This window comes from Empidonax traillii, unplaced genomic scaffold, assembly GCF_003031625.1.
Source record: "Empidonax traillii isolate 1590-97213 ecotype Southwest subspecies unplaced genomic scaffold, ASM303162v1 scaffold1:size7828297, whole genome shotgun sequence".
In the NCBI taxonomy this organism is placed as follows: domain Eukaryota; kingdom Metazoa; phylum Chordata; class Aves; order Passeriformes; family Tyrannidae; genus Empidonax; species Empidonax traillii.
Window position 1 is genome coordinate 5,455,576 of NW_020955194.1, and position 15,880 is coordinate 5,471,455.

At 34.9% G+C, this 15,880-nt stretch overlaps 1 protein-coding gene across 10 annotated transcripts in view; it reads left to right on the plus strand.

Annotated features, from left to right (window-relative positions):
• Positions 1-15,880, plus strand: part of DMD (dystrophin) — a 996,724-nt gene that overhangs the window by 441,295 nt on the left and 539,549 nt on the right. For all 10 annotated transcript variants that reach the window (XM_027888128.1, XM_027889056.1, XM_027888040.1 and 7 more), the window contains one exon: positions 8,319-8,469. In XM_027888128.1, the coding sequence (XP_027743929.1) occupies positions 8,319-8,469 (151 nt within the window). The remainder of the gene's footprint in view (positions 1-8,318; positions 8,470-15,880) is intronic.

Genomic DNA, 15,880 nt, shown 5'->3' on the forward strand with positions numbered 1-15,880 from the left:
TTTCTGTGTTCTAAAACAAAAAAAAAATAAATAAATAAAGTCATTTCAGGTAGGAGATAACTGAAAACAGAAACTGCTTTAAACTTACTTGTTACAGTCTTAATCTGCATAACCTTAGAGTCTGTTTGAATTATATTCTGCTTTTTTCCTCCTGGTTACTGAAGAATAGGATGTGGAATGCAGACACTCTGCCACTTAGAAAGATTTATGAAGGCCTTTGCAGCAGTATCTGACCATGTTACACTGTACAGAGCTGGTCTCTATCATCACCTCAGTAACAATTTTTTTTAATTAATAACTTGCTTGCATAATTTGAGCTTGCTTCACACATATTTTATTCTTTGAGATCAGTGAGCAACAGATAGGATGATATGTTTTGGATTCTTTAGTAGACTTAGAATCAGAGGATATACTGAGTTGGAAGGGACACAAAAGGATCACTGAGTACAACCCCTAGTCCCACACAAGACACCCCATGTGTCCAAGAGCATTGCCCAAATGTTTCTTGAACTCTGTTAGGCTTGGTGCTGTGATCACTTCCCTGGGGAGCCTGCTTCAATACTCAGCTACCTCTGGATGAAGAACCTTATCCTAATATCTAATCTAAACCTCCTCTGTACTGGACAGCTACAGTTATGCTTCTGAGAGTTGCCTCCAGAACTCATAGTGGTTTTCTTGAAGCTTCCCTCCCCAGCTCTTCCCTCTCCCCAAAAACACAAAAAATCCCCAGCAAACAAAAAACCCCCTACCAAACCAACAAACACATGTATTTTAGCAAGGTTATGCTTTAGTGACTAGATGAAAATTAACCAAATATCATTAATTAAATTTATACGAATCAAGTATTTATCTAGAAAATATAGAAGTATTTCCACTGCTGAAAGAATCTACTTACTCCTTTAGCGGAGTCATTATGAATCATCCAGTCATTATGAACTTTCCTGAGTTGAATCAAGTGGTAGCAAAAACTTGCATTGCTGACTACCCGCATTTGCATGCTGGTACGACATCAGACAGCCCAAACACCGTGTTTAAAAGTGCTTAAAAACCAGTTCCACTATCTATCATTATTTCTATACCATAGTAAAGACTTGAACCTTCTTGTCATTCATTTGTCTTCAGTAACCAACTAGATCTAGATATATCTTTTCTTGCATGGAAATGTACTCAGCCAGTCAGTGGGCAGATAGTCTTTGGTCTCCAGATTTTGCATCAGCATATTAGATTTTCAGGTTGTGTGACTCATTCCTCTCTAACTTCCAAAGGCAGCATGTTACAATACTCTTAATTTGTGCTCTACAAGCAAGTGTGGTGACAGGAGTTTTCATGTGTCTGGACTCCTTTGGAACAAAAAACTGTTGGGCTAAACAAACATACTGGAGGAACATGATTCACTTTGTCCTTTCTACACCACATTCATAGACGGGGAAGAAATGTGAATGTTTGTTTTGGGTATTGCTAACAGTGAAACGTTGTTAGTATCAAGGGAATCAGTGAATACGCAAGCCCTTGTCGTGTCAGTATACCTGTATATAGCACTATAACATCTATATCTGAATTTAGATATTGATATTATTTGTTCTCTACATTCACTGTAAAAGAAGATTAAAAGGACCAGATAGTCAAAGGTAAAAAGCAAATTTTCAAATGCCAGCACTCCAAAAGTGAAATTTTAATGGTACTGGAAAATATCCTTTCTGAATATAGTGCAGATTTTTGTTTCTATTGTACTAATGGGCATCAAAATTATTTAGGATATTTTTTGTTAAAGACAGAAAAGATACTGTAAACCATTTTATCTAAACAAGATCTTTATGACTCAGAAATATTTTCTTCTTTTAGCAGTATGTTGCATGCTGTACTACTAACACAGTTTTCCCTGCTTTTCCATTCCTAGAATTTCTGTTTCATCAACATTTTAGTTTCAGAGAAACAGAGCTGTTTACTATATACTGCACTAAGACCTAGTAACTGTTACCTGGGCCTAAGTTTCTAATCTCAAATGAATTTTCAAAATTAAAGGGAAAAGATACTTTAGATGAAATTTTATTGTAAACTTTAAAAAAAAAGTCTGAAAGAAAACCCCAAATACCTCTTAAAAAGGCTTTTAACTGACTGAAAATCTGTAAAAGATAAAAAACTCCAAAACTACTGAAATGTAGACATCAGTATTTTAAGAAGACAATGCTAAATGCTCTGTTATTATTATGATTTTCAGTGAAACGAGGAAGTCTCATTTTCTAGTGTGTACTGTAATATAATAGTAATATATAAGTATATTCTGTACACATCTACCACACCTTAAACAGGATAAATAACATCTTTCAGGCTCAGGGAGTCAACAGCCAGCATTAACTGGTGTCATCAGTTTTCTGCTATTCCTCCTGCTCTAAAGCCACCATTGTAGGGGAATTTTGAGACTTGAACAGGGCAATTTTGGAGGATAAAACATATTATTACAGGTTGAACTAAGAACTCTGTCATTGGAAATCATAGGATTTAAGCACTTCAGAGTAATTACAGGGGAATACTGAGGGGACATCCTGTAATATATACTTTCAATATTGCATTACACATACTTATATTCTGTGCCACAAATTCACCAAAATGAATTTGTCCTTTTTCAGTTATGGTGGTAATGTGGGGAATTCCTGAGAACTGATTTCCCCCAACTAGATATGACTTGCCAGCTCTCTATAATTATGGGTCTTGCACCTATTTCTGTGACCAGGTTGTAGAAACTATTGTTGAGTCTTGTCCCAGACTGTATCTGAACTGCAGCAGAACCTGTGAGTCCAAATGTGATGCTGACTTAGAATATGTCCATGATTATTGTCAGTTTGATTTGGGGTCACCTGCTGTGCTCTCATGCCAAAAAGTGAATTGGATTCAGTTCAGATGAAACCCATCTGGAAGGGGCTCTCTCCAGGAGCCTCTCCAATGCCCTGCAGTGGTTAATGAGTGCTTGGTTGTTGGGATGGGGGTGCAGCTGGGCAGTGCAGGCAGTCTAACACCTCTTGCTAGGACACAGCTGTGTCCTCTGTGCTGACTGCCCCACCCCCCAGCGGCCATCCTGTAGTCATAGGTGCTGGGATGTTGAAGGACAGTGGAAATATTGGTTAGTGTGTTGTTTAAACAGCAGCAGACAGGCTATTTGAGGCTTCAGGCTCTGGTGAACTCCGGAGGGCACTGGAGCTGTGCAGAAAGGCTGTTTGAGAGTGTCAGGGTTCAGCGAGGCTGGGGTGAGCAGCTGCAGGCAGAGACCTCTCCTAGATGTCCCACTATGCCTACAGTGAGCAGGGTGTGCCATGGACAGACCTACAGATAAGCCCAGGTCATGGTCTGAGTTTAAATATGGCCCTGAGGCCCTGAGCAGAAACCGCAGGTGAGGTTTCTCACAATCATTTCTCCCCATTTGCCTGATGACAGGTCACCAAAGCCTGATGCTACTGTGTCACTTCAGAGTTGGCCTTAGGGAGGACAGACAGACCCCTTGGGGTGTGGGAAGAACATCACCCTGACAGTCAGTCAGAAATGAATGTGATTTTTTGCTTCATTTTATCAGATGGATGCTACAATAGGGTGGATAATAATAACACATAGGAGAATTCTATCTAAAAGTGCACTGAACACAGTCTCCCATCCTGGGGATGAAATGTGTGTACACCCTTTACATGCATGCAAAAATACTAGTTGGGATTTCCATAAAATTGAGCCACTGTTCATTCCATACAAAATGTTTGATTGGGGGATTTCTTATCATGGCAGCTTTTGACAGTTACACTTTGGAAAACTATGACATTTGTAGTTTTATTACCAACTGCATTAATAATTTTTGTATATAAGAGAGTTGCAAAATATGCTACTTTTTCACCTGGGTCACAATTAATTAAGTATTTCTTTATTTTCTCCAGGGAAGTTGTTCCCTACTTTTAATCCAGGTGCCTAGGCAAAGTTCTCTACAATATATCATTGTATCTCTGTTCTGATGAGTGAAAACTTCTTAGGAAAAAAAAGAACTGGAATTCTGATGTTCAAATTCATATGCATAGTAAATAGTCATATTTAATGTAGAAGAAGAATGTTTTATAAGTTATATGGAATGTTTCTATTTACACTGTTGATGCACAGCATCCATTAGAATCCAATGGATTTTCTGCATAACTATTTATTGTAAATGGTTATTAAGTTTATTGCTCTCTCATCCTTCATAAAAAATAATTTCAATGCCTAAAAACCAACAATGACTGACAGGATTCTGCTTTTTCATAGCCAATTCAAAGTCATTGTCTTTGATACAGGGATTGAGATCAGTACCAGGGCAAGAAGAAAAATACAATCAATACTATTCAAGATATAAAAATATTTATACTGTAACTGGAATGTAGAATGTTCTTAATTTATATAATGCTGCAGAACCTACTTTCTGGGAAGATGAGAGAAGTTCCATTTTGTACTGATGGATGGCACTGCTCTGATTATTTTGATTGCAGTTTATTTTTTATTTCTAATCGTCTGCTATTTTTTGGGTGAAAGACAGGGTGCAGGGGTGTGAATGGAATATGAACAGCCAAGTGTTGTCCCAGAATGGACCCACAGCATTACCTGTGACCAAGATCTCAATGTAGCAGCGTCTAAAATGAGATAATCACTTTGAGTCCAAATGCAGAGAGGATATGCAAATTAAATATAAGCACTTGACATGAATTCTGAGAAATAAAATGAAAACATCAAAACCTCTGAAAATGGGTTAGCTGTTTCTTTAAGCAATTTAATTGTAGAAGTTGCTTGACTAAAACAAGTTTTCTTGTTTTATTATCATCTGTAAGAATGGCCTTAAGTATTAAAGTTAATGCTCTCACATGCTAATACATAATTATTTATAGTACTTTGATGTTTTGTGTATTTTTACAAGGTGCTAATTGTGCTGAATCAAGCTGACAAAACTGCATAATTTGTAGGTTAATATTAGCATAATCCTACAGTACATTGTTTAGCAACAGTATAGAAATGAAGTTTATGGAACGTTTTTCCAATATGATGAATAAAGCACATCTTGTATAATAATCATTTTCATTACAGAAATCATAACTTTTAGGAAAGCATATAAATAGCATTCTTTTTCATATGGGTCAATTGATTGTGAGGTTTTGCTAGAGCAGAAGGTATCATAAAAGTGGGTTTCCTAGTTTATCAAGGAATGTTATCAAAGTATCAAGGATTTTTTGAAATACATAAAAAATTCAGATTTGGTTTACAACAACAAACCAATAACCTTTTGTAACCCATCTTATGTTTGTAACTTTTCTGTTTTCAAAGACCTTTCCTTCCACCTTCACATGGCTTCTTAAAACCACCAGTCTTGGGACATGGAACATCAAGTTCAATTCCATGATATAGAGAGTTTAGAGTTCCACTGACAGTATATCCAAACTGGCATCTGTAAATCTCTGTGCAATATCATGAACAATACTACCAAAGAATATTAAATTTTACTTACAGAAAGTCAGGTCCAAATGTTTAGAAGAGTGGTAATCTTTGAGGGAAGGAAAACGCCAATATTTTTATGACCTAATGTAAATTGTGCTACATATCGCCTCAGCAGTTGTCTTTGTATACTTTTTTTTTTCTTTCTTGCTCTCCAGAGGGAAAATAAATCTGTTATGTGATACTATAATAAAATGAAATCTCTCCCACAAGCCATTGCTTAACACGGCCCCTGCTGGGGTGCCGGTACACATGAAAAAATTAGGCTGGTGAATCAGTTGTTTTTCGCTTGCCAAATCTAACATACTCAAATTAGAGGACTAAGGTTACTTTACAGAGTCAGAGCAATGTGCCAGTACAAGGCTTATGTGCTTTGCAACATACACAAGTCACACATTCTGGTTCAGAATCTAATTCTTTGTGCCTTGTTACTGAGCATGTGCAAAGAAAAACAGAGAGGAGGACATATCAAAAAGGATATACTGCCCAAGTATCAGACAGTCACCTGTTATCCACACCATTTTGGCTTATGCCTGTCAAAGGGAAAGAATCTGAGTAGATGAAGATACAAGTGAATGGATACACTGCGTTATTTTTACTGAATGACTTGTCCCTGGTGGCAAACAAGGGCGGATCCCTCGGTAAGAGTATACAAGGCTGTAATTACCACCTTCCTATCTTTCGAATTTTGTGCTCGGGGGTTCCTGAGGCGGGCATACTCTTTCTGAATTTTCATAGTCCTCAGAGTATTGCTCTTTTTTGAGATTTTTCTGCATTCTGCTGTCCAAGGCTTCAGCAGATTAGGTGCTCAGCGTTGGTAGTTTATTAGCCCTCTCCTTTTTTGGGTTTTGAACTCACCACCTGGTAACAGGATTGCAAATGGTAAAACAAGCAAACAAACAAACAAAACACCACAAACAAAAACCTCTTTACTTTTAAAGTTTAAAACGCTATTTGAAGTAGTACTGTGTGTAAGCAGATGAAAAATACAGATTTAGCAAAGGAAGCTCTCACGTAGGCGTACTTGGGGGGAGTATCTCCTAACAGTGTGAGCTGGATGTCCACATTCACACCCCATTTCAGGTGGACCAGCATCTGCCACTGCACCAACAACTGCAGTTTCTCTTATCATTGTGACAGTATTTAAGTATTCAGTCTCTGAAAGAGCAAAATTTTAGTGGCTTTGCCTGTCCATAAATCCCCTGTGTTTTTTACTGATGTTTAGTACTGGTTTACACTTATTCTGAGAGTAACAGAAGAATAAGTAATAAGCAAAATAATGAGCATAAAGCATCAGTTTTTAAACTTTAAATAGGCGTATCTTCTTGTTGCAACTTTTCTCTTTTCTTCTCCTTGCAACACTTATTACCCAAAGCAAAGGAGGGAAGAATGTAGAGTGACGAGAGATTCAATTTGCAAGTGCTGAAATGCAAATTCAGTCATACTAATATCACCCCCCACTTGAAATTTTGCATTCAAGCTGCTGATAAACTTCATCATGCTGAGAAGAGTAATTTCACTTTCTGAGGAACAGGAAGAAAACTGCTTTCATGTAGTGTCCAAAATGAGAGACCATACTGGACCAAAAGAAATGGAATTTAAATTTTATTTTCAAGGTGATTTTTTAAAAATATAATTCTTTTTTTCTCTTGTAATCCAGAATAAGGTAGTTGAAGAAACTCTTATAATGTGCCTTTCAGTTATGGTTTGACTCATTTTGAACAATAAATTAAGAGAAGCATGATAAATGATTACAGTCATTTTAATAAATAAGTTAGATGAGTGACTACAGTTTTTAATCAGGTCAGTAGTCTGTTTGATCATTATATTTTCTTCTAATAAATGAAAATCATCAGTACAATGGAAAAGATTATGTGTATTCCCTGACAGTAATGTGGTTTTATTTTGTGAATTAAATGCCTTAACATTCAAACAATCATATAGTTTTTCCATACAGAACCAGATTACCTCCAAGAAAAATAATTGAGCATCTTTGTTTTTATGCTTTAAGTACACCCTAAAACCTATTATAATCCTGTAAAGGAGGATTATTAAACTAAACAACAGTAGAACATTTAATGATGATCTGCTAACAAAACATTCTGGCTAATCTCTGATTAGTGATTACATTTCGGCACCAATCCAAAACATAGGATAACTGAAGTTTTTAAGACATTGGCCATCCGTAAAAAAACCTTTAGAATTTTGTCTACATATCATTTCTTTAGTATTTGCCAGTGGCCAGGCCAAACAGATCTTAAAGCAGAAGGTACATCAGTCACTCTGGACAAAAGTAGGTCAGATCTTCCCAAAATGCTGGAAGTGCTTACCTGGGCCTTTATGTAGTAGACTGTAGACTTGCAGACATGATGGTAGTATTTCTCTACTTTTTTATGGTACAAACTTCTATATTTTAATATTTTGATTTTGTTTCAGTCATCCTGGTATTTCAGTACTTTTTGGTTTAGTTTTTTTTTTTTTTTGCATGACTATATCAAATACTCAAAGTGAAACATACATAGAAAAAAGGGTTTAATAAAGGGTCCCTTTACACAACTAGAAATTCCTTTGAAGAAAGTTGGATTTTCTTGACAAGGATTAAAAAATTTATAAAACACTGATTTGTGATGCATTTCCTTAATGATAATTTCACTGTTCAGAAGTACTACCTCATTTCTGTTTGATATAACTGTTAAAAATGCAAATGCGTGATGCCATCAGTATCACACCAATTTTAATCTGAGACATCCAACATTACCCTCTTTTTTTTTCCAGTAGTCAATACATAAAGTATGAATAGATTGTTATTTCATTTCCATTTATACTTGCAGACGGTTTGACAAATCTTTGGAAAAGTGGCAACATTTTCATAGTGACATGAAGAGCTTTAATCACTGGCTAACTGAAACTGAAGAGAAACTGTCAAGAGCACAGATAGAGGCTGGAGACGTGGGGCATGTGAAAACCAAGCAATTTATCCAGGTATGATCTGATTAATCCATTTCCTGTTTTTCTGCTGTGTTTAAGAAGCTTGCAGGTCTGGGTGATCCTATAGTTTTTCAGTTCATTTGGGGATGATTTCTGGTGTTGAGTGGCCAGTGACAATTTTCGTCAGATATTTCTGTTTATCTGGTTAACTAAGAATTTTCACTAATTTGTTGAAAGATGCATTTTTACAAGAAATAAGACAGAGGATGATGTGGTATATTGTGATACTTCCATAGTTACATAATTGTTAGGTCTTTATTTAAAATGCTCATTAATTTCCATTTGATATTTATGACCAGCAGAAGTATCAGACTTGATTTTAAAATCTTTTGGAAGAAAAGTGATTAACCATTGAGCTGTACAAGAGATATTCCGTGAACTATGTCTTGCAAGTATTGCTTATTTTGCCTGTTTCATGTTTTAATCAAAGAATCTTGAAGATGCTTGCTTTTTTTCTTCTTTTTTTTTTTCTTTTTTGTAAATGAGGTGTGACAGAATAGCCACTTAATTCCTATTTGTCCAGTTCTAATTTGTACACTTTTTATCTTGCAAGCTCTTTGAGCATCATAAGGAAAATAACTCTGGTTTCTTGGTTTCTTTCATTTCTCTCTTATGTGATGGAAACGGTAATGGATATGAAGAATTAATTCTAAACTGACATTTTGGAAGTAGATAGTTTCAGCTGAATAATGTGACTTGACTAAACTCTGGATTCAGGTTATAAATTACTAGTAGTGTGTAAGAAACAAAATCTGTTAAACTATTGGCATTTGTACATTTGAATTGATGGATTGAATTACTGGATTTCAGGTGTAAAGAAGTTAGGTCTGTCTAATATTAAAGGTAGGGTTTTGTTTTGAATGCAACACTAACCTACTTTTTGCCCTACAATTAAAAAAATCAATCATGTCTTCTGAATTTTAATATTTAAAGACAACTTTTATAAGAATTAGGCTGCTATTTCTTGGCTGAAACCTCTGAGCTGAAAAGGAAACAAAATTGTGTGGTACAAGTATATAAAAAAAGATGCAACTGCTAAGTAACATGCTAAGCTGAAGTAGTTAAAAGAGCCCGTAAATATTTTTCTGCAAATTACTATCAATTCTTTGAACACTGGAGAAAGGTGTCTAAGATCTGGCTGACAAAATAGAACATTAGGGAATTAAAGTTGCTCTTCATTGTGTATATAAAAGGTAGCAGAATTCACATGTTGCTGAAATTTCTACTCTGTTTTTCTGACCCACAGTTTTAAGTGTTTCTTGGAAAACATATATCTAAGCAAAGTTAGACAAATGTGTCTGTGTGACATATAGAAATACTGTGTCACAAAACCTTACCCTTTCTTCTGTGCTTCACCTCTGCTTCATCATCCTTCATGGCACTATGCTTGTATCCTTGAGCAGCTTCAAATGAACATTTAGGAAAAAAAAAAAATAGATCCATGAAAGAGTTTGTCTCCTTTTCTAACCCCTTCTAAAACAATATTTTATGTCTGGGGAGAGGTTGATTTTTGAGAGGGCCCAGATCAAGGTAAGATGTATGACAGGTGTTACAAATTCACTGGGTGCATAGCACATTTCAGAGTCTCAGCAGATTTGAAGCATTGTTTTCTTGCCTTCATCAAGAAAGAATTTCATACAGAACTGAACATCACACTAAAAGACCCTGGGAGAATATCTTGTTATGCAGAAACCTATATTTCAATCTAGAACAAGTCCGCATCTGTTCTACATTTCCCTTTGACCTAACCTCCTTCTCACCTATTATCAATTTATTATTTTCCTGTGCAATATATGAGAACATTTTGAATATATGTTTGCAGACGGGAATTTTCTCTTTGCAGTCCATCAAGCTTTCTCTTTCTTCCTTTTCCCCTTGTGTTAGAAATCCCATGAACTCATGAATTTGTCACTCAAACATTTCTTTTAGTTCAGTATGACACACAAAAGTACCTTTCTAATGAAAATTTGCATGGTGTGAAAATACTCCAATTAACCTGAAGAATGCAGACCCAATGTTAGTTAACATTTATTTATGACAGAATGCTTAGTCTGAAGTTGCAGTATTCCCATTCTCTTCATTGGCTCTTTATTTTGCTGGGTCTTTTTTCAAAAGTATTAGGCTTCTGTGAGGCTGACTGAAGAGATAATTAGAATTTCCATTAGGTAAACAGTTAAAACAGCTGAGCATTTTGATTTACTAGAGTAGCAACTTGTTTTATTAATGAGATCATGCTGCTTAGTGAACCATATTCAGAATTAACAGGATTTGTTTGAAAATGCTTTCACAAGCAAGTGAATAATCTGGTATTCAACAAGGAACTGCTTTAAGAAAAAAAATATACAGAACATTCAGATGCGTAATACTATTTCTAAGTAGGACTACTTTGAAAAAGTAGAGATTAATGTGTTCATTAACTTTCATTAAATACGTAGAGTCAAATGTTAATATAAAATGAAACAGTCGAAGTATGATTAGGTGATTATGTTAATATAGGTTAAAAGGTAATTACATTCTTTTAGGTGTATTTGGGGAGGGGAAGTGCATTCCATTTTACTGCACAATGACATGATATTAAACAACATTTATGCATTGTATATAACGTGAATGAAACATAATAATAAATTGTTTCATTTCAGGTCATGAATACTTTAATACTCTTATTGTGAATTTTTCACTAAGATTTTCCAAGAGCAGAACTTGTGGTGCTGGGGAGAAATGTCACATTTTGGTTTTTAAGAAATTGTAATTGACTTCTTTTATGATTAGGTGACACAGGATTTAAAAGGATATTTTACAGATAGCACATATAATCCCTTTCAAACATATTGATGTGTGTCTTGAAAGTACTTAAAGATTTTTTTTTTTTACTCGCATTATTGTGACAGAAAGGTTCTTCAGTCTCTTTACTCCTTAATGCTTGGAGACTGTAAGTTCTTCAACTTCCTGCATTTGCACTTGGTTTATTTATTTTTGTGCCAGGATTGAGTTGCAGTTCAGTTCTATCTACTCCCTGATGTTTATCTCCTTCTGTTCTCACAGGCTGCAGTCATTTTCCCTGTTGGATCTCAGTTGGTACACCAAAGGCACAGTTTTCTAATCTGCTTTCAAATGGTAGCTACACAACTTGACTCTTATTTCCTGTACCTACTCCTCTTTCTGGAATATGAGTTCTCAAAATAGCACACTATTATCCAAACTGAAATACCATCTGTATCATCAAGAAGGTAGCTCAGGTGCTGTGTTTTATGGTTGGATCTTACCATGGCTGAATGTTGGAATAGAATTTTCAATCATCTATCTAAACTTTTTTATTTCATGTTTTTTTTTTTTTTATTGTGGCCTGCCTTGCAGCCCCAATATACGTCCCATTTCAGGTGAGAAAACAAACAAACAAACAAACAAAAATACAACCAACCAAAATAAACCAAAACCACAAACAAACAAACAAACCACCCCAAAAAGTACATTGTATTGGAAATTAATTCCAGGTTAGTGTGCAGCTGAGAAGCAAACAAGGATTAGTACTGGGGAAGTCATTCATGTGTTGTAGGTAAATGCTAAATAGGCAGATGCAAAAAGAGGAAATCTGTAACAGTTTCAGAACTAGACTGTGAGATTACAATCCTGAATCATTACCTGAAAACTTTGAAATAGTATTGTTATTTTAAAAATATAGAACATTCCAAATATTTGCTCTTTATATTGGTATTAGAAATTGCTCAGTAGTTTAGATTTAGTATCTGCTTGTGGGTTGCAAGTTTATTTTAATATTTTAGGTCGTGCAGTTTCAATAGCAAAATAGTCAGGTGCTGGGTCAGAATTTTGAAGAAATTTCTTTGTGTTCATAATATTCAACTATTCTAACTGGTCAGTGATGAGTATTTTCCATCAAACAAGCAAGATCTGGACTTTATTTTTCTTAACTTCATTGTTTAAATAATGTTGCTATTGTTTAATTATTATTTTTCAAATATTTAATTTGCAGGCATAGATATCAGTGATATTATGTCTATTTTTTAGGGTCTCGGAGGACCTTAAGTATTGGGTGATGGCCTTATTAATTATACTCAGCTTTCTGAGGATACTGTGGATATAGAAATTGCTTGTAAATTACAGATCTCAAACTGTTCATGCATTGAATTGTCCAGCATTTACATTTTAGAGTACTTATCCAAGCCTGCAAAAGGCTTGTGAATGACTCATGGCTTCTCCAGGCCTTCTTTCTGCTGCACCATCATGTCAGGGACATCATATTTTTGTCTTGTGGATGTTTAAAGTAAGAAGATATCAAGAATCCAGGCTTCAGAGCTGAAAGTCATGGTCATGCTAATAATTTCTCTCTTTTATAGCTAAATTGGATTATACGGATATTGATGGTTTAATAACCACTGAATTTAAACAGTTCTTTCTGGAATAGAGCACATGCAATCAGAGTATAGGGGAAAATAAAAGTATTTCAGTGCTCAAGGCCACATATTCTCATACCATGAAAGCACAGTGGTAAGTGGATGGATAGTTCACTCTGTTTTCCCCAAAATTTAAAACTTGTAAAAATACTTTTTTATGTATAATAATTTTGGCTTTAATGTTTTAGATTTTGTATTTTTAGGTTTATTTTCTGCTTTGTTAATTGATAAAGGTTGTGCCAACAATTTCTGATTCTTCTTGTTCTAGTTTTGATTCAAACAGTTTGATTTTGTTCCATCTGCTTCAGTTTTGACTAATGTTTCTTGGTGATATGAAATATTTTCAGATAAATTGTAAAAAAAAGTAGCAAAATACTCTTTCTGTTCGAAGAGATTTCTGTGATTGCTTAGTGATTCTATAGGCAAGAGAAAATATAGAACTTGGAGTCAGTGAAAAAACAATTTAGCATTGGTTTAGAAGAATGATTAGAAAAATCAAGGTACACATTTCCCTCACGTTGCAAGGGCATATCTGGAAGGACATATATCTGGCAGGAATGTATTGTTGGCTAATATTTTATAAATACCAAAAGCACACTATCCCTTACTGTTGCACTGAAAACAGATTCTACTGTCTTTTTTTTTTTTTTTTTTAATTTTTAATGTTCACCTTACTATTTTAGACATCCTTAGTACTTTGACTAAATCTTCTACACTAGGCACTAAAATGTTATAAACATGGCCTACATGAATGCTGTCAGTTCTTACTTACCTATTGACTGGATCATTTATTCAGAGGTTACTGGTTTTCTTTTTTACTGAGTCTTGCCCTCCTCTCAGACACCTCTGAGCGCATCATGTGACTGCTCTTAAGAAAGAAAACCTGGACTTAGAGATATCCCATGGATTTCAGTCTTTTGACCAGTTTCTAATGTCTCAGTAGAAATGTTTCAAATAATATACATGAACTCTGCATCAGACACCTGGACCCTAGCTGAGCAAAACCTTCTTTTTCTGGTATAATCTCATCTTAAAAACAAATTCATAGACCTTTCTTCACCGAAGTGCTATCAGCAATGGAAAGGCTTCAAGTGAGTAAGTGGAGGACATCACGATTCCTAGTAAAATAGTTACTGCTTCTTTCTTATGCTAAGCAAAATATTAAATAATACCCTAATCTTTGTGAGTTGTTCACTTCTCTACATACATAAGCCCTAAACCTTTCTTTTATTGTTGAAAGGCTTCTGACCTTTGTTACTACTACTAATGGAAGTGATGAAATACCAAAATAGCTTATCCAGAATTTGTAGTAAAAATATTTTCTTATTATTTCAATCTGTAAGAAGTATTAATTCACAAATATATCAGTTAGTTAATTCTTCTTTACTGCACACAATTAATTTCTAATTTACTGTATCCTATTAAAAGTTTCTAATTAATTTTTTGCTGCTGGTAGTGGAACATTAAAATGTCTGAAGGCTATGAGAAATAATAATTTTAAAGTTGCTTATGCGGTTCTGCCTACTCTTGCACCATTAGATGAAAATTTGTTGCTTATATTTAGGTTTTATTGTAAATCCTGGCATTGTTTATTCTGAAAATTGAATTAAATCTTTTAAGTAATTATTTAGGATGCATTTTTCAAACATTTCATTATGAAAATTTTTTGAACTATCTATTAGCACACATAAATGCAGAGTGACCTAATTTTTATACACAAGCAGAATTAATAAATGGAGGCAGGGGACTTGTCTTGGAGAAAACCATATTCTTGGATTGGATCAGTCAAGTGTCCTGGTACCTGACTGCTAGTGCCTCACCGTTTGGGGGAGTTTCTCCTCATCAGTTCAAGTCATTATAGAGTACTAGGACATGGGAATCTGAGAAAGAGACTGAGGTTTATACCCATTTGACAAACATTTTCTTGTGTAAAAAATAAAGGAAATGGAGAATGCAATTTTTTCATACCAATAAATTTATTCTAGTATCAGGGCTAATCTGGACATTTATAATAACTGAGATGTACAGATAATACACTTCGAATTCAGCAGATTTATTAATACTTTTTTATGGTGTAAATAGAGTAGTTAACTGAGCTATGTGTTAGAAGCGAGTGACTAAATGAATAACTGCTTTGAAGGAGGATGATATTGGTTCTTTTGCCTAACGAAACATTTATCTGATTTGCTTCCTTAAGTCTTTTAAAAGTACATCTCCCATTTCAGCAGAGATCACTGTGACAGACAATTACATCTATGGGTGTCCATGCATAGATGTGAATATAAGATAATTTATGAGATTTGAACTCTCATTTAATAACTGGTCAGCCTGGGAGTCTTTCTACCCCTAGCCATTAAAAGTGCTTACATAAAACAATCAGGGAAAGTTAAGACTCTTGGGGAATAACTTTCTATATATATTAATTACGTAAATTAGTACAACTATGTCTTACTGTGGTGCTTTTCATGTGTAGCTTTATTAATCTTAGAACCTTTCACCCCAACAGACTTTGCAAACTATCCAGCTTTTCATTACCATCTTATTTTAGACTGAAGCCATAAAGTAAAGCCATATAGTAAGCATGCTGGACAAGTCAGCAGGTTAATGTTATCTTGCTTCAAAAAGTGAACTGTTTCAAAAAAACCCCACCACTGCATTATGAAAACCTGCATTATGAAAACATAATGTTTATGCACAGCAGACAGCAAGGGATCAGCATCTGCCCTTAAACTGTCTAAAAAATACTTTAGCTAAATTTACATATCCTAATTTTGGATGTCAATTTTTCTCAGGTTGTTGTCTTTTGTGCTTAGGTGTTTTAAGTGACTTCCTCTTTACTGACAACCTTATAGGCACCTCTGTGGAAGTGTTAGTTTGTTTCTTAATATAAAAAGAGGTGTCAAGGGAATTTGGCATGGGTTTGACCAGTATTGGGTAGATATTGAAAAAAGGATTTTTTTGGCTGGACTATTTTAATATTTATTGTTCATTTTGTA